Source organism: Hemicordylus capensis, chromosome 1 (genome assembly GCF_027244095.1).
Source record: "Hemicordylus capensis ecotype Gifberg chromosome 1, rHemCap1.1.pri, whole genome shotgun sequence".
Taxonomy (NCBI): domain Eukaryota; kingdom Metazoa; phylum Chordata; class Lepidosauria; order Squamata; family Cordylidae; genus Hemicordylus; species Hemicordylus capensis.
In genome coordinates, this window is record NC_069657.1 from 212,087,092 (window position 1) to 212,114,385 (window position 27,294).

The 27,294-nt window shown below is 43.1% G+C and overlaps 1 protein-coding gene across 6 annotated transcripts in view; it reads left to right on the forward strand.

Moving 5' to 3' along the window:
* Positions 1–27,294, forward strand: part of MYO1B (myosin IB) — a 170,127-nt gene that overhangs the window by 60,406 nt on the left and 82,427 nt on the right. For 5 of the 6 annotated variants that reach the window (XM_053273726.1, XM_053273756.1, XM_053273763.1 and 2 more), the window contains exon 4: positions 25,336–25,430. In XM_053273726.1, coding sequence (XP_053129701.1) covers positions 25,336–25,430 — 95 coding nt within the window. Of the gene's footprint in view, positions 1–16,822; positions 17,017–25,335; positions 25,431–27,294 lie in introns of those variants that run through there. The other variant, XM_053273779.1, reaches the window with a different exon arrangement.

Consider the following 27,294-nt stretch of genomic DNA (forward strand, 5'->3'; position numbering starts at 1 on the left):
TAGTCGGTGCCTTCTCAGGCTTGTACAGACTCTTGATTGCCAGTTTTCTTGGGCCTTCTTCATCAGGCTTGTGTGTCTGCTACAGTTTGGTTCTCAGTGAATGCTAAATTCCAAAATGGAGGCAAGGCTACCTGGCAACAACATGTGACCTTATGCCATTGTGCTCAATTTCCCTGCCTCTGCAAACTGCAGCCAGTGAAGAAGAGTGGGGCAGGGGAAGCTGGATGCTATAAGCATGACTGGCTATTTCAAGTGCATGATTAGGAGGGCTCACGGGGCAGCTGCTGCTTTAGGTGGTAGTCCCTTGTATCGTAACATGTCTGTCTCAATACAAATACTCTTTAGGGAGGCTAATTCATATTTAAACATGTGCAAATATATCTTTATTGAACCAGAGGCTTGAATAAGCTGTGAAAAGCATATCTTAACCTGTGACTACCACCTAATGGTGCATCGGAACATGACTTGACTAGCAAGCCAGAGGTTGCCGGTTTGAATCCCCCTGCTACCTATAATGGGCAGCAGTGATATAGGAAGATGCTGAAAGGCATCATCTCATACTGCATGGGAGGAGGCAATGATAAACCCCTCCTGTATTCTACCAAAGACAACCACCGGGCTCTGTGGTCTCTAGGAGTCGACACCAACTCGACGGCACACTTTACCCTTACCTTTACCATCTGAGGGCAAAATACAGGCATGTTGCAGGTGGTTGCAGCTGGTATTTCTTCCCCTGTCCCCAAGCAGGGTTATAGCCCTTCAGATGGACAATTTGGATTGGGAAACCAGCATGGCAGTGCGAAGGATTATATCTCCAACACTGCAAACTCAGATCAAAATCAGAGCTGCTTTTAAATAATAATTAAAAAGTTGGGAAAAAGTCCCATGCCTTGTCTGTTCTGGCCCAAGTTACATTGGAAATAACACAAGTAGTGCCATGGAGGTTTCACCCATTTAAGTGTTAGTCACTCCAGAAAGTAGCTTAGTTGGATGTCTCTTACTCTAGTCTTAGTTCAGTATGTTTCTTTCTGATAGGCATAATCAAATTATCAGTTTACTGACATAGGATGATTTCTGCAGTGGAAACTCTTAATCTATTTTATAGAGCAGTGAAATACTACGATATGTATGCTATATAAGCATCACTGCACACACAAACCAAGGAATCCTAAGCAATGTATTTGCCTCACTAGAAAATAGATCAACTGTGTCCTGGAATGGATCCTTTGCCAGGGAACTCTTAGTTATGGCAGATTCTTTGTGACAAGTCTAAGCATGGTATACAGCAGTTATGTCCAATAAAAGCATTATTTGTCATGTCAAATTGTGTCTATTTGCCTTTTTTCCTTCATAACTTATATTTTGATATAGAATTCTTTTTCACTACCAAAATGCTTTGTTAGAACTAAGTTTGAAGTATGCGGAATATGCCCTCATCACAAAGCCATTGGCTGCACACTGAAAAACCAGCACATTTTTTCCTAGATGGGAGGTTAATTCAGTGGGATTTGCTGCTTTGTGTTATGCACTGCATTCTTGCTTTTTGTAAGAATAGAATTAATTTGGGGCCCGATCCAGCCAAAGTGAAGCTCTTTTAAGTCCTATTGATTTCAGCAGTAGAGATAATTGTGTATTAGGACATACTTGCATTAGGACATACTTGGACTTGCATTAGGACATACTTGAGCTCATTGATAGTACTACTAAGAGGGTCTCTTCAGACAGACTAAAATATAGCAATGGAAGGGAGGCTCACTATGCTAGGATGAAGCCATTGCAAAATTAGCCACGGTGGGTTAGTCTAAATGTTGTGCAGAGTTGATATTAAACCTTGGTATCACATGCCATTCATCAGCCTCAAGAACATGTACCTCCCTGCACATGAGTGGGGGGAATTCTACTTCTGTGGTTAGTACAAGCCAAGATCAGTCTGTTTGAATATCAGTACAGATCTTGGCTTGTTCGTAGCAAATTCTAGAAGTAGAAGAGGAGAGCTGGTCTTGTGGTAGCAAGCATGACTTGTCCCCTTAGCTAAGCAAGGTCCGCCCTGGTTGCATATGAATGGGAGACTAGAAATGTGAGCACTGTAAGATCTTCCCCTCAGGGGATGGAGCCACTCTGGGAAGAGCATCTAGGTTCCAAGTTCCCTCCCTGACTTCCCCAAGATAGGGTTGAGAGAGATTCCTGCCTGCAACCTTAGAGAAGCCGCTGCCAGTCTGTGAAGACAATACTGAGCTAGATAGACCTATCTAGCGGGCGGGAGAAGAAGCTAGTGGGGGAGAGAAAGAGCTGGCACCTGCCCAGCTGGCCAGAAAGGCGGGCGGGCGAGCGAGAAGCCAGCCAGCCAGAAAGCAGTGGTGGTGGGTGGCGGACGGGAGAAGAAGCCGCCGCCTGGCCATCCAGAAAGTGGTGAGTGGATAAGTGGCTGACTGGCCAGAAGTTGGAGGGGGGAGGATGGCGGGAGAAGAAGCCCGCCTGCCAGAAAGGGAGGCAGGCTGGAGAAGGGGGCAGTGCCTGGCTGACCAGAAAGCAGTGGGGTGGGGAGTGGGGTGGAGAAAGAAAAAGGCTCTGGGCGGCGGGCTGGCTGGGGAAGCAGGTGGTGGCGGGTGGGTGGGCTGGCTGGAGGTGCAAATGCTCTGTTCCCAACCCAGCTAGACTTTATTTATTTATTCTGTGTAAACCACTTCTGGGAATTTCTTTGTTGAAAAGTGGTGTATAATTGTAGTAATAATATTGATTCTGTGTGATGTCTGAACTGGTTCATTGGGCTGGTTCAGCTATAGCACAGAACCAAGATTAAGTTCTGCCTTTATGTGACAAGTTTCTTGATTCAGGAGCCTGTGCTCCCCCCACCCCTCCGTGGATGAGGGGAAGGAGGGATTCTACTTCTGATCCTGGCTTAGAGCAAGCCAGGATAGCTTGTGATACCTGAACCAAGTGATCCTGGCTTATTCTAGCCAGAGTGTCAGTTCTTGGTTTATTTTGCAACTCTAGCTAGAATAAATAGGCCAGAATTGCTCAGTTCAGACATTTCAAGAAATCCTGGCTTGTTCCAAGTGTTACGTCTGATCCCGCCTGCTGTGAGTTGGCAGAAGTTGGATTTGAATGTATGGATAATGACACTGATTGACAGTTCCCATAGTTAATCTGTACAAGTAGGAGTTGTCAGGTTGTTGGACAGGCAACTGGAAAATGTCAAGCACTCGTTGTAATTGTAGGTGCTATCAATTAGTTTAGGCTTCATGAACTAACATGGGCCATAGCAGTAAAAACTGCATCCTGAGTTGGCTCATAAGTAGCAGTTTCTCCATGAATAAGAAGCCATTATGTATTGTATCTACTTTCATACATTTGACTCCTAATAGAGTTTAAAATTACACAAGTTAAAGACCAAACTTTGGTCTTTAAAGTCACTTTGGGACTTCTACAGCTGATTCAAACTTGGAAGCACTCTTATTTTCTTTATACTCACACAGAAGTTGTGTTTCTCCCCGGTTACTCTCACAAATTGACTGGCCAATATTGGACAGTGTTGGCTGTCCAGTATTGGTTAGTGGCATGTTACTCTCTGAGGGCTGAATTAGACATGGCTTTATTCACGACATTTTGTTGGTTTGATTGTTTGTTTAATAAACATATTTATATACCGCCCCAAACCTGCATCTCTGGGCAGTATTGGCCCTAGCATGCTTATTTCCCCCTTTTTGAGTGAGTGAGCAATTGATGGTTCAGGACCAGGGCAGGGTCCTTACATCACTGCAATCCTTATTTACAGTAGACCCCAATACATGCTATTTATGGGGGTGGGGAGAACATAATATTATTAAAGTCTCTCTAGTGTGGCTCCAAATCACCTTAAGTGGTGCAGTGGGGAAATGCTTGACTAACAAGCAGAAGGTTGCCGGTTCGAATCCCTGCTTGTACTATATCAGGCAGCAGCGTTATAGGAAGATGCTGAAAAGGCATAATCTTATACTGTGCAGGAGGAGGCAATGGTAAACCCCTCCTGTATTCTACCAAAGAAAACCACAGTGTTCTGTGGGTGCCAGAAGTCGGAATCAACTTGATGGCACATTTTACTTTTAGTGTGGCTCTGGCTTATTGTTGCTCTGATAAATAGGACTGTTGATGCAGCCTAGTGTACGCATTACAGCCAGATAACCTTTTCATTTTCTGATGCATTACTGTTAACCCTTCCCCTCCTTCAACTGGGGAACTACAGCTAGAAAGCTGCAGCTCCTTTCTCTTGTCCTGGGAGAGCATCATGCCTTTAAGAAATGATGGCAACATCCAGCCAATATCAATTACTTCTTGGATTTTGAAAGTTGCTTAAGTCTACTCATACCAAAGTCCTTGAAACAACATTTCCTAATTTTGGGTGCTATTTGGAGGGTGGTGTGTTCTACCTCATTCTGATATCTCTGCTCTTGGCCATGGTTGTGGTTGGTGGTTGTGGTTGTGGTTGGAGCGAATGAATCCCGCATCCCACTATTCTCAACTAAGTCTCAATCTAAGAAGTATCTTTGTGGTGTGAGAGATATTGCCCTCCTATTGCTATAGTTATGTATAAAACCTATTCTAACTTGTTTTGGGTGGCTTGTGTGGTTCTAGTCTATATCTGCCTGATTCCACTTAACAAGAATGGAAGAAAATGCTGAGAAGAAACAAATGCCATGCATTTGTTCACCCAGGCTTTTAATTAGATACTGTTTTAATTGTGTTTTAATAGTTTTAACTTTTTAAATTTTAATTGTTGAAATGTTTTAAACTCTTATTGGTTGTTTTATTGTCTTGTAAACTGCCCAGAGAACTTGTGTTTTGGGCAGTATAGAAATATGTTGGATGGATGGATGGATGGATGGATGGATGCCTGACAAGAAAAACTTCCTTCCCCACCGCTAATATGAGATGTTCAGTTAACGCAGCGGAGAATAAGCCTGGGACAGACACCAGGAAAGTGATTCAGTTCCTTAGTTGTCCCCCCCCCCCTCAACTTGGGATCATCTTCTTCTCTGTGTCTAGTTTATTGCATACTACTTCTCATGTTTGGAGTGCATGAATTGTGGAAGGACGTGAGAGGATATTAGTGGTATGTAGGGAAATGGTGTCCTATGTGAGTACACCTGAGAAAGCAGAGTGCAAATAAAGAATCTGTCCTTTTTCTTAAGTACTGATGACCACTGGTGGAGTTCAAAATGGTGTCTGTTTCCTTGTTTGCTACCTAGCCTCTTTACTTTATGTAGTTTGTTTGTTTGTTTGTTTGTTTTGTTTTTTCTATTTCTATACCACCCTTCCAAAAATGGCAGATCCCTGTCCCCAAAGGACTCACAATCTAAAAAGAAATCCCAAGGAATTAGGGCGCATTTTCTTAAATGAAAATGTTATCTGTATTCAAAATTAATATTTGTTTCTCTGGAAGATGTGACAGATTTGTGAGCCTCCTGTAATGACATTCTGCATAATGATTAGAGATGTTCTGAATGCTTTTTCTTATATGGTTCAGCTTGTGTATATTAGTTATAGCCCAATTTTGTCTTACTAGGAACTGATATTTCTAAATGGTAAAGAAGTGGGCTAGAACTATTCTATTAAACTTCATCCTTGAGCAATACTTCTTATACGAATACTGATATGCATTTTTGTGGCTAATGTAGTCCATGCATCAGAAGTCTTGAGAAAATCTTTGTAAAGTAGCCAGTTGCTGTTCTCTGTGAAACCTTTCTTTCCTTCCAGAATGTTTGCAGTACTGAGGATTGCTGACACAGTCTGAATTACACAACAGTGTTCAGATTCTCTACTGGAGTATAAATGCAAATAGATGCAACTTGGTTAATTGATATAATTTTGTTATAATGTGTATCTCATCTTTCTGTGAACATACAATAAAACATAACATTATGCAATAAAACACTGTTGGACAGATAGCAGCAGATAAACACCCCCCTGAGGGCAAATTCCTTAAAACCTTGCTAGGATGACAGTCTTCACTGCCTGCCTAGAAGTGGTCAGTGACCAGGCCAGGCATCACTTTCTTGGAAGCTGTTTCATGGTTTGTGCACCTCAGTGAAAATACCCTGTCCTTGGTGCACACTTAGGGCTGTTAACTTCCCAGATTGGCCTGGTTTCTCTAGGAATTGGCATCAATCTTTAGGCAACTATTGAAAGCAATCCTGGACACTTTAATGGCCTGATGTTATGAAAAAAATTGGGGAAAGTACTGGGAGGCAGGGAGGGAATCTCTAGGAACAGTTTCAGTTGGAATTGGTAAACCTGTGCACACCTTGTGGCTACACCTGCAGCAGGGGAGCAGAGTGATTCTTGAGATACCTTTGAATCAGGCTACTCAAAACAATAAGAATGTGCTTGATAGCTTTAGAGAACACGGACTCATTCAGACTGCATGTCTCTCTGTTGTCACTTGCAGATCTCTAGTCCAGAAGGGTCCAAGTGCATGCAGCATTCTTTAGAAAAGCTACTTGTATTGCAGATGAATATGTGGCGGCTGTGGAATCCATTGTGTGTAATGCCACCTCAGGCCATTCAGATCTGTGTGGATTTAATGGTGTGGTGATGCAAATACTTTGTGTTGTCCCTGAATTTGTGGAATTCCCTTCTTTGGAGGCTGCTTCATGCCCTGCAGCGCTGAAGGCATGGCAGAAACCTTCCTATTTGGCAAAGACTTTCTTAGTATTATCTGTGCAGTTGTTGATCTGATACACTGCTTTTATCTGAGGGGTTTACCGCTTTGTGTAGCTGTTTGCTTTTGAAATTATTGGTGGTTGTCTTGTGTAAAATGCCACAGATAGTTTTACTATATGGTGGTAATAGCTGTCATAAATATAAAATTAGTGAGCATGGTGAGGAGTGGCTTCAAGTTTCCTTGAAACATCCTGAGATTTTGAGACAAGATCCTGAGTAGCATTTTGCTGTGACCAAATTTAAAATTTGAGGAATGCTGATCTTTTCTTTAAAAAGCTAAATAGATCATTGTCTCTGGGCTAGTTGGGATTGTTAGACTGTATATTAACAAAAGCCTTTTAATGAGAGAAGAATTGTTTATTGTGTATGGAGAAATTAAGAAGAGGCCAAATTAGGGGCTGTATTCTAAATTTACCATAAACAATTCATGCATACGGTACCTTTTTGCAAATCAAATAACTGGCCCATCTGTTACATTCCTGTCCTGTTGCAAAAAATTAATCTAAAACTGTTGCGTGGGTTCCTAAAGTAAATTCCAGTTTACAGTCTCCAACAGAAGAGCTCTGCAAAAATACTTTGCAATACTCCCTTTTTTTCTAAAGTTCATAATGTTCCTTTCCTCACATGTCAGGATTATGAATCAGAAATAGTTAAAATACTTTGTGTGCATTTCCTGTTGTGTGCCTGAATTTTTATTGCTCAGCAAGTGAGCAGTCAATCCTGCTTTGAAGACTGAGATATTTAGTAATGTTCAGAGATTCCTCTTAAATAATGAGTGTTTGGTGTGCTAAACTTCCTTGTGTATGCAAGCTTCTATGCAGCTTGAATATTTTAATGGTTCTGAGTATGCTGTGCTCTTCTTTACTGATCAACATATAATCCATTGTGATTAATTAGTATTCTAGGATTATAGACACAATGACAGTTAACTCCATTTTGTTTTTTGAATAGAACCAGAGGGTTCTATAAGGGAAAGATCATGACATAAAATCCCATACAATTAGAAGTAGTTTATTACATGTTTGGGACAAATATAAGAACAGGGTAAGTCCAGAGCTATTGCCTTTGGCACCTATCATAAACATTTTTTTTTCATGGAGAAGAAAACTCTAGAACAGGGATTCTCAACGTGTGGGTCCCCAGATGTAATTGGACTTCAACACCCATAATTCCCAACCAAAGGCCACAGGAAAAACAAAAATGAAATCCATCCAGACTCTTGCTTCAGAATGGTCCAGTGAGCCCTCATGGTTTCATTATCTACAAATAAGTACTATAGTGTAGAAATAAATACAAAGACAATGTGGCAAACGTAAACACTTAACAGAATTTGAAATATTAATTACTAAAAATACCAATTATTTACTGGGATTGATATATGTTGCTATTGAAATATGATTCAGAAACAGAACCGATAAAAGACCTTATGATCAAGTTATTATGATATAGTTATTAACTATGGTGCAGCCATGCCTAGAGTACTGTGTACAATTCTGGTTATCATATCTAAAAAAGGACATTGTAGAACTGGAAAAGATGCAGAAGAGGGCAACCAAGATGATCAGGGGCCTAGAGCACCTTGCTTATGAGGCAAGGCTACAACACCTGGGGCTATTTAGTTTAGAAAAAAAGACAACTATGGGGAGAAATGATAGAGGTCTATAAAATCAATAATGGAGTGGAGAAAGTGGATAGAGGGAAATCCTTCTCCCTCTCACATAACACTAGAACCAGGGGTCATCCCATGAAATTGATTGCTGGGAAATTTAGGATCACCAAATGGAAGTATTTTTTTCACACAATGCATAATCAACTTGTGGAATTATCTACCACAAGATGTGGTGACAGCCAACAATCTGGATGGCTTTAAGAGGGGTTTGGATAACTTCATGGAGGAGAGGTCTATCAATGGCTACTAGTCAGAGGGCTATAGGCCACCTCCAGCCTCAAAGGCAGGATGCCTCTGCGTACCAGTTGCAGAGGAGTAACAGCAGGAGAGAAGGCATGCCCTCAACTCCTGCCTGTAGGCTCCCAGGGGCATCTGGTGGGGCACTGTGTGAAACAGGATGCTGGACTAGATGGGCCTTGGGCCTGATCCAGCAGGGCTGTACTTAAGTTATCAAGAGGTTGCAAAATTTCAGTAGAACAATTGATATGCAACAATGGAAGGTGAACATTAAATTTACAGGAAATACATTTTAAGAGAAAATTGGTATAAAATGTATTTTTGATGGTATATTACTCCCACGATGATTGCAAAGATGGATAGTAATTACTCTGGAGATTTTTGGTAGTGTAAGATCCATGTGGGGACATTTTATCATAGGTGGTGGACATGTAGCAAAGTGCAACAATCCTGGGGAAAAATTCACTGTAAGATGCAAGAAATTTTAAACATAAATTCCCTTTATTCTCCAGAGGGTTTTGTTTTTGTTTTTGGTTAAACATGACTAAATCCTATATTCCTACCAAGTACTCGGAGCTGTATATGATTACTGCAGCCAGGATCTTATATGCTGCTAAAAGGAGACAACAGATAAGCCTGACTGTACATGAGTGATTATTAAAATTATGGGAATATGCCTCTATGGCTAAGGTTACTGCTTACTTACGGAATACTTCAGATGAAACATTTATTTCTATTTGGGAGCCTTTCATAATTTACAATTTAGCACGCGGTCAACACCCCCATCCAAAATTTGGTTTTTCATTCTCGAATAGACGGCTAATTAAAGTGGTATTTCTGTGTTATTTATTTATTTATTTATTTATTTATTTATTTATCCGATTCTTGTCAAGGGCAGTTTTGTGTGGGTGGTTTTTTTTTTTTTGGAAGGTGGAGAACAGAGGGCTGCTGAACCCGCCTGATTGATGTATGTAATTATGAGATGTCTAAGAAATGTTAACTGTAAAGTTACTTTTATCTATCTTTTCTCTGTCTCTTTTCTATTTCTGTTACCTTGTGTGTGTATCTTATCACATGTGTGTGTGTGTATGTATGTGTGTATGTGTATATATATATGTGTGTGTGTGTGTGTGTGTGTGTGTATGTATGTATATATATATATAGAGAGAGAGAGAGAGAGAGAGAGAGAGTAGAACCAGAGGCTGTAGAAATTATTTCTCAGAATTCAAAATATAGTGCATTATGTTGAAGATTTTGCCCACCAGAGGAGCTTCAGGGCTGTCCTTGGGGCTGGGCGACCGGTGCAGTTGCCCTGGACCCTGTGCTGGGTGCACACTGGCCAAACAGCCAGCCCCTGCCCATTGCGCTGCTCCCTCCGTCTGCAGACTTCAGGAGCAGCAGCTCTTCCAGGAGTTTCCCACCCCACTCCACCATGGCCACGCCATCCAGAAGCAGTACACAGAGCAGGCAATTGTTGTTTCCCCTGCCCGTGCCACCTCTGCCCAGCCAGCGGGCAGTAGCTGCTCAGAGAGGATGCTTGGGCTATGCACTTCCCTTCCGGCCCCCACTCTCTTGCGCTCCCCCACCTGCACTCTTTCTCCCTGCTCTGCTGCCCGAGAACTTGCCCCCCTTCAAATGGGCAGTTTTCAATGAGTCCAACAAGCTCCGCAGAAGCAGAGGGAGGCTCAGCTTCCAACAGGAGGAGAGAGATGTGCTCTCCCAGGGCTCGTTGGTCTAGCCTGCAGCTCCCGCCCCCATCCCCATTATTAGCGGCTTGTCTGGAAGAGGACAGAGGCTGGAAAGAGGGGCCAGAATTCTGGGTTCACCTGAGCGGGAGCACAACTTGAGCTCTGCTAGATCCAAGCCTCCCTTCAGCCCCTGTCCTTCTGCTTGGGATGCTCCCGCCAGGGCAAAGCACTGACAGCAAAAATAGCCTGCAAGGTCCAATGTTCCACAGCACACAAAGAGAGTCCTGAGCCCCCCTCCCACTCAGATCCCTCTGAGCAAAGCCAGGACTCTGGTTCCTCCTTGGGTCCTGCCACAACCCCTGGTGCAGGACTGCTGGCTGCCACAGGCCCAGATCTGTCTAAAGTGCTCCCCAGTAGCACACCCTCCATTCCGGAGGAGAAGAGAGCTAAAAGCCCTGTCTGGAAATGCTCCTGGAGACCCAGGAGGTTGCTTCTTGAGGACCAACCATCCCTCAAATTCAGGGTTTTTGGGGGGTGGGTGGGGTGGGGGAGGAAAGATACGTTTTGCATGGTGGGGGAAGAGAATAGCATGCTTTGGGGACTGAAGATATGGGTGATTAGGTTTTGCTGTCGGAGTTCAGTAAAATGAGGGGTGAGAGATCTGGACCCCCTCCCCAATGTTAAGGAGGGCCTGCATGTGCTGCTTCTCCCCTAGCCCCACACACCCCTAGAGATGGCCCTGAAGACTAAGCAATGCAGTTCTAAACTTATATTCAGATCTGTACTGTCTGCATATTAATTTAGCACAAGCACTTCCATGTAGCCTTGCAAATAGGACTTTTTTTTTAAAGCTACTAGGCTACTAGCCCATTAAAAAGTGTTCCTAAACTGCCTCCTTGTACTGTATTTTCTGACAGAAAGGCCGCGGCACATACATTTTAAAAAGTTTCTCTAGGGCGCCTGAGGCCTTTACCCCAGAATTAAGTGGCGAGGGAAGGAGATGCGGTAGCATTTCAGCAGGACCCTCTGACCAACAGTAGGCTCCACATGGTCAAGAGGGCCTGGAAGGAACAGAGGCAGCAGGAGAGGAGTGGTGACAGCGCTGTTGGGCCTTCCTGGCTCTGGGTTTGCATGCCCCCCCCATTCCATTTTCCATGGAGCGCCGTTTGCGCTCTGCGTGGGGGCATTGTTGCCTCTTGCTCTCTCCCCCCTCCCAAGGGTGCTTTAGCTGCGGCCTTTATGCCGAGGTGGCATTTCTGATGTGATTTTTTAAAAAATTCCAGCTGTTTTTCCCCAATGGTGCACCTTTTACGTCGATGCAGCCTTTCTACTAGAAAGTACAGTACTAGGGTTGCCAGCTGTTGAAATAATTATAAGAAGGCAGGAGCACTTTGGGTAAAGCAGCAGAGCCCTGGGTGGTTTGGGGGTGGAGCGAGGGGTGGGCTCTAGTATTGTCTTGCCTGGGGGTGGAGCTCATTGCAAAATCTGTCTATTCACCCTAAGCTGCACAGTTTTAGGAAGGGGTGGGATTTCCCAGCCCCTCAGCCAGACAAGCTGTAATTAGTTGGGTTTTAACCCTACTTCATTCGGGACAGATATATTCTAAAAGAATTAATTTTTGTAAAGCTTTTTCATCTAGTTGCTTGGATAAGATTCTAATTCTTCACAGGTGATTAGGCAAGTGGTTAATTTCAGGTTTGATGTTTTGAAGAAAACGATGCAACCAATTTCCTAGGTGATAATTCATGATAACCTCTTTTGTGAGTTTTGTCATAAAGACAGTTGGATATATAATCTTTCAGACAATAAAGTTGAATTGATTTGTGGTTGTACCACAAATTGCATGAATGTTAAATGTGAAGTGTTCCTAATTTTGGTAAAGCTGAAGAAGACTTAAATGCTACTTATATTAGTGGAGTTTAAATTGAATTCTGAGAATGACAGAATGATTCATTTTTCGAGGTAAAGGACCCCCACCCCACCCCCACCCTTTTAAAAGAAAACCCGGCAGTTTCTGTGGATGAATTCCTAGATGAATTCAAAGCAGCTTGGGAAGTGGTTTTGTAAAGCAAGACATTTAGTAGGGATAAGGTAATCTAGGAATAAAAATTGCTAAGTGGTTTTAAGTTGTTGAGCCTAAAAGATAGGCAAAGACAAGCACTGTCTGTACAAAATTGTACGAGTTGGACAAATGTAAACTAATGTTTGGTTAGAATAGTGATGATTGTTCGCTCCTTATTCTTAATAACCTCTAATCACTAATATGCCAATTAGTAGTTGAGGACTTAACTGCAATTAAGAACAGCTGCCAGTCCCTTTCACTGAACATGTGCCCTTTAATTTTCTTCTTCTTCAGTTTGCAGTGTACTAATGGCATCCATCTGCTGCCCTAAGTGCCTTATTTAAAGTAACCATAAAAGTGGCAGCAAGAAATCTCTAGAAGCAGTCAGTTTTCCAAGAAGCTTGAGCCCATCCAGCCCTAATCCTTAATAAATATCTAGCTCATCAGATCCATCTTATTTGTTGTCTAGATTTTTATACCTGAAGAATAGTTGTGTGTGTATTTTTGTTTGCCCCTACAGAAAAGATTTTTCTTTGATTTACAAGGAGAGATGGAAGTTTTGAAACTTTCCATTGGGGCAAAATTAATTTGTCATCTAGTAGAATGTTTCCAGAGTTTGGACAGAATGGCACCAATGCACTCCTTAATCCTGACTAAGGCCATTAGCCTGCCATGCAGTTTGTGCTTAAAAAGGGGTTGGGCTGTGAGGTAGTATGAATGTCCAAGATTAAAGGATGAACTCTATTGCATCTGGCTTAACATATGAAACCCAATCAAGGTTTTGACCACAGCTATAAGGATCATGAAAAACTTACCAAGACCTTTTCCTGGAAAAGCAATTTCCCTCTCTGTCCTTTCCCTGGAGCAGAAGATCCCCGTGAGTATCAGTGTGTAGTATCAGCTTGGGGCTGCCTCTTGTGGGGACAAACCATGGTGAGCGTGATAAGGCCTTGTGCTGCCTAGTTCCTATCTGGTTCTTTTCTAAAGGACCATCAACTGTTTAAAGTTTAGTTTGCTTAACTGTGCACACTTGTTTGTCCCGTTACACTGTTACAACAAATGCCAGTGCTTTCTAGATCTCTGCATCTTCGGGAGTTTGCTGTTTTAGTCCTGAAGTAGCCCATTTCAAGCTGAAAGGCAAAGGATATGTGCACCACACGAAATGACTGCAACCCTTTGCAGCAGTGTTCTGATGACTACGCAGGAAGCTCTGATTTGCCCAGGCCTAACAACAACAACAACAACAACAACAATAATAAGGCTGTGGCAGAAAAAGACCCAAATAATCCCAGTGGTAATTGGCGCCCTGGGTGCAGTTCCAAAAGACCTTGAAGAACACCTCAACACCATAGGGGCCACAGAAATCACCATCAGCCAATTACATAAAGTAGCTGACTCTCTTTGTGGTGACTCTATTTAGCAGGGGGAAAGTAACTGGCTCTATCTACCCCCAGCACAGTACCTCTAGTGACTGTTGCTGGTGTCTATCTTACGTTTCTTTTTAGATTGTCAGCCCTTTAGAGACAGGGATCTTTTTTTATTGATTGATTGATTTCTCTATGTAAATCGCTTTGAAAACTTTTGTTGAAAAGAGGTATATAAATATTTGTAGTTGTTATATACTTAAAATCGACATGAGCAGTGATATCCCATGCCAACTAATACAAATAAATTCATTATGTGTTTTTATGTGTTTGCTTTTCCTCAGTGTGCAATGTGTGTGAGAAAGAAGTAGGAGTGGCAGCAGACTATCTTATATTTATAAATGTGACATTTTAGAATTCTTCATATTGAGTCTTAATGCAATTTGTGTATTTCCCCCTCCGTTTCTAATAATATGAAATCTTGGTGAGTTCTCATCTTGATTTTAATTTAAACTGCTGAACATGTACCTGTTCAGCTGCATTTCAGTAAGGAAACATTTCAAATAATTGAGAATGTGGCTCATCCAGCTGGAACAGGAAAGTAACAAGTAAATTATGTTATGTGTGCGGATGAGAAAATATGCATAAGCATTGTGTGTCTGATTATAGGATATGATGAAAGAGAAGATGAATTAGAATGGTGCATGGGCATATATATACATTAATTTTTCCCCTCCTCTCAAAGAGCATTAAGAGTTGGTACTTGCAAGCCCAAAGGGAACAGTGTGCTTTAATGTGGGATTTGAAAAGAGAAATTAGGCTCAAGGCATTGAGGGTATTCCAGATGGTGGAGGCATTGTAGAAGAAAGATCAGCCACCTGCTATGGGTAAGCAGCAGGGACAAATCACACTGTTTGCTTAGTGATGAGAACATGCTGTGGAAGAAAAAGTGGGGGCAGGGTTGTGTTTGGAAGGAGTGTCCTGGCAAGACAATGTCTAAATGCTAGAAAGACCATTCACTTTTCAAAATCAAACACTGAAGCCCCTAGAAGCAACTATAGAATGAAGAGTTCTTAGAAATCAAAAGTGCATTTCCACACAAAAATGAAGGATCTAATAGCATTCAGGGGGAAAGAGAGAATTTAAGAAGTGTGCATGGCTGCACACATCCCATTTTAGCAAATACTGCTTTTAGTTTTGCTAAATACTGTACTCACTGCTTTTTATTGTTAGCTATTCTCAACACTATGCAGATAAGGTGGGGTATATACTTCTTCCATCTGTTTTAAAAAATAGTTACAACTTTCACATCCCCTTTTCCCTTGATGCATAAAATACTTTACTTTCTGTTTTGGGGGAGCATTTTAAAAGGAGTTAGTTTGACTTTCAAGCTCTAAAAGACTTATTCTTAAAACTAAGGGACCATCATCGCTGTTTCGATGATGATGATGACGATGATGATGATGATATGACAGAGAATATCTACATTAGACCTTCTTTCACTGGAGACTCAATAGATCCCAACTTTGAGCGTGTGAGACTCTCATCCTTGTAAGGGAAGTGAGTATCATAACAGTAGTATGGAGAGGAGGAGAGGGTAATATTTTTATATGTCACCTCTGAGGCTTTGGAGAAGGGCAGGATTAAAAAATGTTGACAAGTGCAGAGGTGCACCTAAGCAGTTTTGGAGCCTGGACCTAAAGACACCGCCCCCCCCCCACCACAAGAGAACACTCTCTCTCTCTCTCTCTCTCTCTCTCTCTCTCTCTCTCTCTCTCTCTCTCTCTCTCTCTCTCACACACACACACACACACACACACACACACACACACACACACACACACTTTTTAACATGTGGGTTCTTGAGGGCCCAAGCAGCACCTGAACTTACAAGAATGCAAGGTTTTAAAACAAGTGTATTTATGCAGATATGCATTATATTTGCATAAATATGCAGTGACAGACACAGATTCAGTAAAGCTACTTAAATTAGCCCACATCATCATATGCTTAGGGAAATGTTAGACCTTTTTTTTTTAAAGAAGAAATTCTGAATAAGGCACTTCCTACTGACATGCAGATACCACATTTTGCATGGACAATCCTGCTACTTAAATTAGCTGAATGCGCGACTTTTCACGTCACAATATGCTCAGGAAAAGTATGAAGCTTTTATTTTTATTTTTAGAGGAAATTCTGAATCGGACACTTCCCACAGACCTGCACATACAGTCCAGCCACCCCTCCCCCTCTGTTTGGAGCCCCAAAGCAAGTGGGAGTGGGTGGGGAAGAAACACGGCTCTGAGGCAGGAAGCAACTTTTCAACAGGTGGGGGTGGGGATGGGGTGTGTGAAGAACATGGCGGAGGAAACAAGCCCCAGCGAGTGGGGAGGAATCAGGAAAGTCGACATGTGCATTCAGAGACACAAGTTTTGGGCGGTATAGAAATGCAATAAATAAAAACAAAAACAAAAAATTCAAAAACCACTGCACTGGTCCATTAAAAACAAACACCAAGCCCATCAAAGTTGAATCTTTGCATGATAACATGGAAGGAAATGTAAATTAGAGGCAATGTCTAGATGGTGGCAAGTTTGGGATCATCTGCCCGACACATGCAGGGCAGCATGGAAGGAGAGCTCTGTGTGGCTCACTCAGACAACGAGGAGCTCGCAGTCTCCCTCAGGCATGTTCCGTGCACATGGACCCCTCCAGCTTCTCCAAGCTCCCCCTGCCCAAGTGGAGAGGCTGGAAGTGGGGCTTCGATAGATCCAGGATGCTGTCCTCCTTTGGAGGGTGGCTGGCTGTTCCGGGAAGGGATCCTCAGTTAACTTTCCCATGTGCTGTTGGGTCTGGGGGGGGGAGAGAGAGAAAAGCCGGGGATAAAGGCAGCGGGCATCTTAGGAGGAACAACAGTGTTGGCAAAGCCGTGGGGGCTTTTCTGGAGTGGGAAAAGCTCCCTCCCATCTCGTCCAGTATACGCCTTGTCTGCACTGCATTCTCACTTTTGCATGGCAAGGCTGAAGGGGATCCGGAGGGCAGAGGCAGGTGGAAGGTTAAAAGGAGAGAGAGGAAACTCCTAGAGAGGCCTGGGACGAAGGTCTGCCCAGCCCAGGTCCACTGCTGCCATGGAGGTGGCCAGCCACCGGCGGGCCGAAGGCAGGTCCTCTTGGCCCTGAGGGCCCCCGCCCCAGCAAGGGATGAGAGGAGATTGGTGGGCGGGCAGGCTGCAGGCTGGCCACAGCCACCCTCAGCATTGCATGCTCTGGGCCAGTAGCATGGCCACCCCAGCCCCTGGTGAGACATTTTTGCCACCTACTCCCGCCCCCAGTGTGGAGGCCTGGACTTCCGCCTGGAGGTCCAATCCAAAGGTTGCCTTTGGACAAATGTTTTAATTCTGAAGATGGCTCTCTCTATTAGAGGAACAATGTTTGAGAAAGTGGGTCAGAGTTGGTCAAGAAAGCACAGTGCAAGTTGATTTTGTGGAGATGTGTAAATATAAAATGAATTGGAAAATCCCTGATACTCGGGGCAGGATGGGATAAGAAGAGGATAAAGAGTAGTGCAAGCTCTCTCCTATTGCTCAAAAGTGATGTCTTCTATTCTCAAAAATAGTATTGGAAATGAGACCTCTAGGGAGGAGATCTGTGCGAGGTGGAGTGCCCTGCTTGCCAGAGGGCTGGGGGCACTTGCCATTGGCAACCTGGCAAGTGGATGCCTGCTTATAGGTTTTAAAGACAGTAGTGTGGGGAAGGTGGTAAATAAAAACTGAGGAAAAGTGATTGATTTCTTGCATATCTAAAATGTTTTTTGCAGAGAGAAAATGTGCCTGTTCAGTATGGAGCGACTTTAAATAGGTAGTCCTCTAGAGTCAAGTTGTTCCAATACTTAAGTTTCATCTGGAAGAAACTCGGTGGTTGTGGGGAGGTTTTCTTCTTGATGTGGTAGAAGACTAATATGGCTGCCTTTTACACGAATACTTTACAACAAGCCCCCTTTTCATTTTTATTTTTTTAAAGTGCAATGCATAGCCTTGCTGACATCCTGGCAAAATAATTTGAAACATATGTGTTGAAACTCTTAAATGAGAAGAACTCGAAAGATTTATTTGGTTCAGTAATTATATGGTTGCTCAGAAGACTGGCATGTAGTTGAGGTTTACAGCTATAGATGTTAGCACTATGGAGATCTATACACTGACAGGTTGTCATGTGCAGTGAAAGAGTGTTAGAGGTTTGCTTGGGATTTACAGTTGGCTACATCCTAGTGGCACAGCGGGGAAATGCTTGACTGACAAGCCGAAGGTTGCCAGTTCAAATCCCCGCTGGTACTATATCGGGCAGCAGCAATATAGGAAGATGCTGAAAGGCATCATAATTACTGTACTGATTAAGACACTATAATAAAACTCATTTCAGCAAACATATTGCATACATCCTGATTAATGGTGTGTATGCTCAGCCAAAAGAAACGTTTAGCAGAGGCACTCCTGCTTCTGCAGTGTGGGTAATCGAACGTGGGGAAGGCAATTTTTGCTGATCTCTCCTTCCCTGGAAGCACCCTGTATAACCTGCTAATTTGTCCTTGAGGGCTGTGTGATCCTCAGGGACATATTAGCACAGAGCACTTCCAGAGGAATGGGAGATCCTGCCCCCACCCTGCATTCTGTGCGGAAGCAGCATGGGCAGGAATTGGCCCTCTTCGAATACGCCCCCTCCCCGCGCATATTCCTGTCTATGCTACAGAAGCAGGAGCACATCTGCTGCACATGTTTTCATTTGACACACATGCAGCATTAGTTAATGTTTGCTGCTATAAATTAGACTGTTGATTAACATACCTTTGCATTTTTATAGGCGGTAATAACTATAAAAATTCTGTTTGTTTTTTTAAAAAGTCTCCCAAGAGACTAGGATGAGAATGCTTATATAAAGACCTGCATCATGAACTTCTCACTGGTCTGCTAAAATCTCAAGACTGTTTGAAAAGCTTTGGTCTAGCTTGTCATTTGACTCGTGAAACAATGGTCTGCAGTGTGATTTCAGGTGATCCACAAGACCGTGATGAAAATAGAGGAAAATGCAGAAAGCTATTTTTCTAGAACAAAAGTGTATGAAAACTGAATTAATTTCAACTTCAGTGCTGACGTAGTTAATGTGTGGGGTTAAAGTGAAATATTACCCAACGTGCCCAACGTGGCAGTTCGCCGGGAGGCGGGTCTACTCAAATTGGAATCCAGGGCATGGCTAGTAAGAATATTTTATTGGATTAAACTCCACCTTTATCCAATGGGACTAATCCCTAAATTCTTATCGGCTGAGACACAATCATCCTGGAGTAGGGACATAACAGATAAACTTAGTCAAAGCGGACTATCTCCCATCCTATTGCTGGAGGCCGGCGAAAATACAGCCCGTAGACTGGTAAGACAGAGACTGATAGATATAGATATACAAACTGAGAAGGCCAATTTACCGTTTTTCTATAAATCAATTTATGCTAAGGCGGACCTTACTCCTGCATTATATTTATTCACAATCACCTTAAGAAAATTTAGATGGGCCTTCTCTAGGGCCAGGTTTAATGTTTTCCCATCGGCTTTACTCTATGGGAAATATGCAAAACTACCTTATGAAGAAAGGAAATGTCCTTGTGATCAAGCAGTTGAAACATTGGCCCATTTTTTACTGAAATGTCCTATCTATCAGGACATAAGGCACCAACTAATTGGCCCATTACTAAAAGACCTGAATGGAAAAGATGATGACCAGACGGTAACGTTTCTATTAAATGACAAGGATACAGCAACCTCGGCCGCAGTAGCGAAGTTTTGTTATGTGGCCTTAAGATTACGGCCCTTAAAGAAACAGAGTTTTTGAGGCTTTGGAGAAGCTATTATTTATATATATATATATATATATATATATATATATATACTCCATTATAAATGATTAATTGGTTTTATATTTGCTGAAAGTGTGTTTAAGTTTTTCATGTAAATGTATTGTACTATTTGGTCAAAGACCGTAAATAAATAAATTCAATTCAATTCAAAGACAGTGGGTAATTGTTGCTATGTTTTTGTTTTCACCTGTTGGCTCATTGAGAAATTTGCCAGTCAAAACACTCCTATTTTAGTCACTGGGCAATACCTACCTTTTATCTAGGAGTGCTTCCCATCCTGTTTGGGGTTCGTACATCTGCATCTGAATGCGGGAGGAGTTCATTTTCAGGCCACAAGTCTATAAAGCAACTGCCCATAGAGAGGGCTTTAATGTGGGTGATGGAGGGAGGTGATGTAAGCAAAAGCAAGTGGAACAGTAGTCTACATTACAGCCAGGTTTAATAATAATTGGTTTAACTAAACAAGAGACATGGCATGCAGATCAAAATGACCAAAGCTTTAGACCAGGACTGCATAACTTCAGCCCTCCAGCTCTTGTTGGACTACAACTCCCATCATCCCTCACTATCGGCCACATGGGAGCTGTAGTGCAACAACACATGGAAGACTGAAGTTGTGCAGTCCTGCTGTAAACTGTTCCATGTGAACATACTGCCTGTGTTCAAAATGTAACCCATTTTCCTTGAATGGTACACTATGTAAATGTCTTTAGACTTCCCAGTATCCTGCAAATATGTCTTTTCTAGAGATATATGCAGGTCACCTAGGATAAAATAAAGTGATGTTTATTTTGTGATATTCAAGGATAACTTATGAATGACTTTGAGATGAGACACTGACTTTTTCTTTGGAACCAAAATGTAAAGTTGCTTTTCCTTTATATGAAGTTTTCCCTTTTTCTTTTTGAAGCAATGAATTATTTCAAAGGCTACTGGTAACTGTCTGCTGAATTCTCTTTCTCCCCCTCCCCACTGAGTGAAAATATGAAGTAGTGGGCATGCTTTCATGCACATATCTCAGTGCTCTTGAATAATCAATATCCCTGTTACACATCTTTTTAAGCTGCTTAACTTTACAGCAAATATAATAAAATCCTTTATCCTCCCCTTCCTGTTTCCCAGACAGCTCACCATAGTCTTCTTTCGTAGTCCTTTCCACATATTAGGTGCTGAGTTGTTGACGCAGAAATGGTGGTATTGAGGTGCCTAGTTTAGCCTACATAAGGGCAGGTATTGGCAATGTTTGTTTTGTTTGTTTTTACATCTATATCCTGCTCTTCTACTGGTTTATGTTTATCCCTACAACAAACCTGTGAGGTAAGGTAGGTTATGTTGAGAGATAAGTGACTGGCTGAGAATCACCCAGTGATTTTCTTGGCTGAACTGGAATTTGCACTCAGGTCTCCCTGATCCTAGTCCAGCACTCTAACCACTATACCATGCTGGCTCTACACCACACTCTGTTCAGCAGTGGGTAATATCCAAAGATCTCTGTACATGAGCCAAAAATACTTCTTGTTTTTTTCCTTGGTGTGTGTGTGTGTGTTTTAATTGCCAGTTTTCCTTTTTGGCTGCAGCCAAATGTGCCACATCAAATAACACTTCTGAGGGTTCCCCAGTTTTTTAGGGGTCCAGAGGACTCTAGTGGAAAGGCCAGTGGAAAAGCCTCAGTGTTTGTGTGGCTTTGGGATCCGGCCCAGTATGTCTGGGAGTTATTTTGAATCTGTGACTTGAAGATTAATCCTTGATGCTTAGTACAGAAGCTGATTTTCTGTTCAATAAGAGTTTGGAAACTATTCACATTTCTTTGCCTACTTTTATGCTTTCTTTGAATCAATATTGAGAATTATTTTCTATATATCAATTGTTACTTCTAGGTTTACACGCAGATCACATGGCTTCCTATGTATGGTACCGTCTGGCGCTCTTGCTTTTCACCTATACAGGCACGATAGCTTTTTTTTCTTTGTCAACAGAGCACCTGCTCTCCAATTGTGCCAGGCAGTTGTTTGGATTGTACAGAGTGATCTGGGGAGTGGGGCTAGTGGCAGCTGGTGTTGTCTTTGTGCAAACGGGTGGCGTTGACAAAATAGATGACCTTGGCCCCTTACAGCTCTGATCCTTTGCCTATATACAGCAGTGGGGGGTGGGAGGTTTTGTTAACTGGAAATCTAAGTACTCCAATTTGCTGCTCATCTGGAACTCCTTTTGAGAATTTTGCCTCCTTGCAAAGTTGTGGTGTTCCACATCCTTCCTCTCCCACCATTGGATCAGTGCCCTTTCTTAGTCCAGGTCTCGCATTACTTTACTGTGTGGTTGCTCTTGCCAGGCTGAATTGTCTGGGACTTCAGCAGCATAGGTGAAGGGTGAAATTTCAACCATGGAAGTGGAACCGTGTGTGTCTGTGTGCTAGAGTACTGATGTGGTTAAAATCACCTTACAGGTAATGGAAGATCTGAACCTTAATCTTAGCCATGGGAAGAGATTAGTTCATGGTGTTACTTGAAGAAAACACTTGATGCAACTGTACATGGCTGGAAACTGTATCAAATGATAGATGTCCAGAAGAAATTGTAAGATGCACTTTGCTTCCCAAAGGGTGCATTAAAAAGTGTGTTCAAAGAGCTTTGATTAATAGTCTGATTCATGTAATTGGCTAGGTTGAAGGAAACCTTCCCCCACCCCACTAATTTCTAAGAGAATCCACTGGTAAGTATCTGGTAATAGTAAAACATGTAAATGAAGGTGTAAAATGGGACTGGGGTGACACAGTGGACACTCTATAAGTGAATAAATGTGTAGTCAGTATGTCACTGGAAGCTTTACATGTAACTTTTTAATTGTTCAAGACAACTAGAGTAATACCAAGGAATACTCAAAACAAGTTAATTCCCAAAGCTAAAATAGAGTACCACTCATAGGTAGATCACTAAGTTAGATCACTTCAGTTTGTTGGCTCAGAACATCGGAAGTGCTCTTTTTCTATCAGTGGTGTCAGCAGAAACTGGTATATGACGTAAACCAGTATAGATCCACGAGAACAGAGCAGAATACTGGTCCATCTAAAGGGGAAAGGAAGTTATAATTGATTAACTCTTTTCATCAGCCAGAGCCACAGTGATATCCTCTTGATAACACCTTCATCAGATTTACTTGTGCTTCCATCCTTAAACGTGCTGCTCTAATAAACTTCTTCATTCATATTACTTGGGTCTGCAAATGTAGTAAACACAGTTGATGTACACAATGCTGAGCGAAATGCACCAATGGTCTGACTGGGCATGAGGCAGCTTCTTATGTTCCTGTCATGTACAAGACTCTCACTGGGTAGGATATGTTTCCCCCCTACCTCCTTAAACAACTGGGTAGACACCTTATGGTGCAGTGGGGAAGTAACTTGCCTAGGAGCAAGAGGTTACTGGTTCGAATCCCTATTGGTATGTTTCACAGACTATGGGAAACACCTATATCGGGCAGCAGCAATATAGGAAAATGCTGAAAGGCATCATCTCATACTGCGCGGGAGATGGCAATGGTAAAACTCTCCTGTATTCTACCAAAGACAACCAGAGGGTTCTGTGGTCGCCAGGAGTTGACACTGACTCGATCGCACAACTTTACTTTACAGCTGCTGGGTAGGACAGAGCCCTGCTACTCAATGAGAGCCTCGCAGACTATCACTTTGCCCACCTCCTACCATGCTTTTGTGGGTGGAGAGCTGGTCTTGTGCTAGCAAGCACAAATTGTCTCATTTGCTAAGCAGGGCCTGCCCTGATTTGAATTTGAATGGGAGACTACATGTGAGCACTGTAAGAGATTCTCCTTAGGGGATGGGGCTGCTCTCGGGAGAGCATCTGCATGCTTGCATGCAGAAGATTTCAAGTTCCCTTCCTGGCATCTCCAGATAGGGCCAAGACGCCTGCCTGCAACCTTGGAGAAGCCGCTGCCAATCTGTGCAGACAGTACTGAGCTGGATGGACCAATGGTCTGACTCTGTAGAAGGCAGCTTCCCATGTTGTAACACTGAGCTGCAGGATACCATGCTGAGCTAGATGGACCAATGGTCTGACTTGGTATAGGGCAGCTTCCTATGTTCCTATAATTGATGCCTTGTAAGAGAATTCAGCAGCATCTTAGAGCAGAGACTGCTCATCTTGGTCATATTGAGCCTGTCTGAGCTGAGGCTTAAACTGTACAGGCTTCCCTAAATGCTGAATCATCAAGTGTGGTGCAAAGGCTGATGGGTAGGAATTAGATGCTGCTTGTGGTCAGACTAAAAAGATTGCTGGTGGAGAAAGTCAGCCTTCATTTGTATCCAGGGAGTTTCCCCAAATAAATGATGCCACGCAACAACACCACATCATCAGGGTTTCGTGAGCTAGGCCAGTGATTTTGGGTTGCTTGGTGTTCAGTGTACTGTAAAATGCTGCTGAGAGTGGAAGAAATGTAATTTCTTAAATCTTCCTTCCAAACTGGCTCTCCTCTGAACGTGGTTTCCGAATGTATGCAAGTCAACGAGTCTGAAAAGGGGGGAAATGTTATTTGCAGCTTTACAAGTACCATACGTACTTCCAGTCATTTGCATTTGTAAAAAACTTCAGAATTTAAACATAAATTTCAATTTAAGATGTGAATCCAACCTATGCGAGTTTCTTTCCAGATGTTATGTACTGCCATAAGAATATAGAAGAGATTGCAAGGTGGCTGGTAGTCCTCATTTATAACACCCAGCATTACGTTCTTCCATCAGCAAGCTTTCATAGTTTGGCTTACTCTGGTTGCTTGGACAAATGCTCAGGCAGCCTTTTTTGGTGCAAGTTCAAGGTTACTTTCCAACCTTGCTGCTGGGATAAGGAACATCCCACTCCTTCCCAAGCCCCAAGGTTCAGGAGATACCTGGGGTTTCTTTTGGTGTTGCAACCAAGGCACTCCTGAGTATCCCAGAAGCATACAACCCCCTTTCTGAGCTGGAAGGGATGAAGGCTCCTTGGCTTGACTCAGCACTCACTCAGTGCTCTTATTGCCCAGCAAGCACAGAGCCAAAGAAGTTCCAGCCTTCCCTCTCTGAGCTGGAAAGGTAGGGTGGTGACTTTGTGATCTGGCTTGCTTTCCAGATCAGGGGTGATCTTTGCTTTCCCCCTCCAACTTTGAACTAGGAGCTGTGGAAGGAGACCAGCACAATCCTAGGTGTGTGTACTCAGAAGTACGTTCCATTGAGTTCAGTGGGACTCACTCCCGCTGTGTGTGTGTGTGGGGGGGGGCTATGCACAGACAAAAGAAAGCCCCATTGAACACACTGGGGCTTGCTTTCTCATCAGCATGCACAGGATTGTGCTGTATGCCTGTGAACGCTTACCTGGGAATAGGCCCCATTGGGAATAGGCCCCATTGGGAATTACCTGGGAATAGGCCCCATTCCTGTGAACGCTTACCTGGGAATAGGCCCCATTGAGCACAGTTAGTCTTACTACCAGTAAACATGCATGCACAGGGGGCATTATCTCAAAATAGTAAGGTCAGCCAACATTTGTGGGCTCCTGCTCGTCTGTCTAATTCTATTAACCTATTGATGGGCAATTCTTTGAATAGAACTTTTCTGCTGTTTGCTGATGGAATTGACCTAGATAGAAACATTTTGCAGTTGACTGAAGCGGCTCAAGGATGTGATGTGTAGGTATTTAACTGTCATCTCAATTATGTTTTACTCCATAGTTTCGCCCTGTCGGATGAGGCTTATCGATCTCTGAGAGACCAGGATAAAGACCAATGTATACTTATAACTGGAGAGAGTGGAGCAGGAAAAACAGGTAATATACAATTTCTTATTATAAAGTGCAGCTGGGACTGATTTTGCAACCTCTTGTTAAATCGGCAGTATTTAAAATGTGTTCCTAGGAAACAAATCCTGGAAGACCCGGGCCAGGCAGCACACACGCCCTTCAGTCTGTGCCTTGTTTAGCTCTCCTGAAGTTTTTTGGGCCCGCTTCTGTTATCTCACATGGCATGAACCTCCCCCTGTTTATGGTCTTCTGGCCCCTCCTTATTCTGAGATGGAACCAAAGGTTCCTTGTGTGAAGGGAAAGGCCCATCTCCTGGTGCTGAGAGGTGGCCTCTGTGAATTCTGCCTATTCCCCCTTTCTGTAGCCTCCTTGTGTCCCATCCCATGCCATTCCAGAGAATCATCCAAGCCTTGGGCAGATTTTGGAGGTGGGGCATAGGGGGATGCAATGGGCAGGAGGGGGTAGGAAAGCACCATTGTGTCAGTTGAAGTTTGTTCATGGTTCTCCAGATTAAAACATATGTCTGTTAGAGCCTAAACCCGAGTCTGGGCTGTACCACCTCAAATTGTCAGCAGGAACTCGCAGGATGGCATGCTCCTCCATAGGTAAACATTCTTACACACAGAAAACCAAGACTTTTTGTGTGTGGAGGAGCATTCAGTTTGAGCTCCCACCTGCAGTCTGAAATGGTACATCACAGACTTGGGCTTACTATCTGAGTGAGAGCTAGGCATCAGTGAGCCCTGTTGGTTGCATGCCCAACCAACCAACTGCTGCTTATCACTCCTACTTCACATCCAGCCTGTAGGTCAATTTAACTTTTCAGCAATCCCCTCCCATATTCCTTATGGTCACTTGTTGCCCCCAGTTGTTCTTACCCAGTGGGAGATCATCTGCAGATGTGATAGCAGAAAGGCCCCCCACTCTGTTTTAGGACCAAACAATTGGCCCATACAAACTGCTGCCCTAGGCATGCATTTTGAGTTGCTTAATGGTAACACCAGCCCTGAACACATAAGATCTGTGCTAAGTTGTAAACAGGTCTCTCTTTGTGTATTGCAACCGACAGGGACAGGCTCCCATATAAAGATTTCAGTGCCTGTGTCTGTACTGAATATGGCCAATATGGCATTGTAACACCTCTACATTTTATACAATGGTGCATGGTAAAGTGCATCCATTTTCACAATCAACCCTTAAAAGCAGCCTTTCAAAAGTGATTTGATTTGAAAATAACACTGTAACAGTACACAGTATCTTCATAATATTGTAATCTTAAAATGGAAGCATATAAAAGGGGCCTTACGGGAAATAGTAGAAAGAGTGCACTTAGTATTTCCCCCCTCTACATCAGAGCTGATGAGGGGGCAGGAAGAATGTTTTAAAAAGAAAGAAAGGGGGGGGGAGAGTACCCCAGAAGCATTCTTATCTTCATCTAGAGTAGTGCTCACAAGATGAAAACACATTCTATTTTATCTTTTATTTAAAAACTAGCTGATCTGGCCCAGAGCATCTGCACCCCTAGTTCTCCCTGTCTCTCCCCCATCTTCATTTTGTCTTCAGGCCTGGTCCGTTCTGCCCCCCACCCTTCAGCTCCGGTCCGTTCTGCGCCCCCCCCTTCAGCCCCGGACCATTCTTGCCCTTCCAGTCTGCTTTCTCTTATCGCCCGCCGGCCAGCCTGACCACTTCTTTTCCTCCCTGTCGGCCTTGCTGCCGACCCCCCCCCCGTCCCCACTGCTATCCTGCAGCTGCTTGCAAACTCTCGTGAGAGCTGGCATACATGGGATTAGCAATGGGTACGTTTAAGAGAAATAGATAGATAGATAGATTCTGTGCCTTTTCTTTGCGATCACCAGGATCAAGAAAGTGGTTTATTAGCAATATAAATATT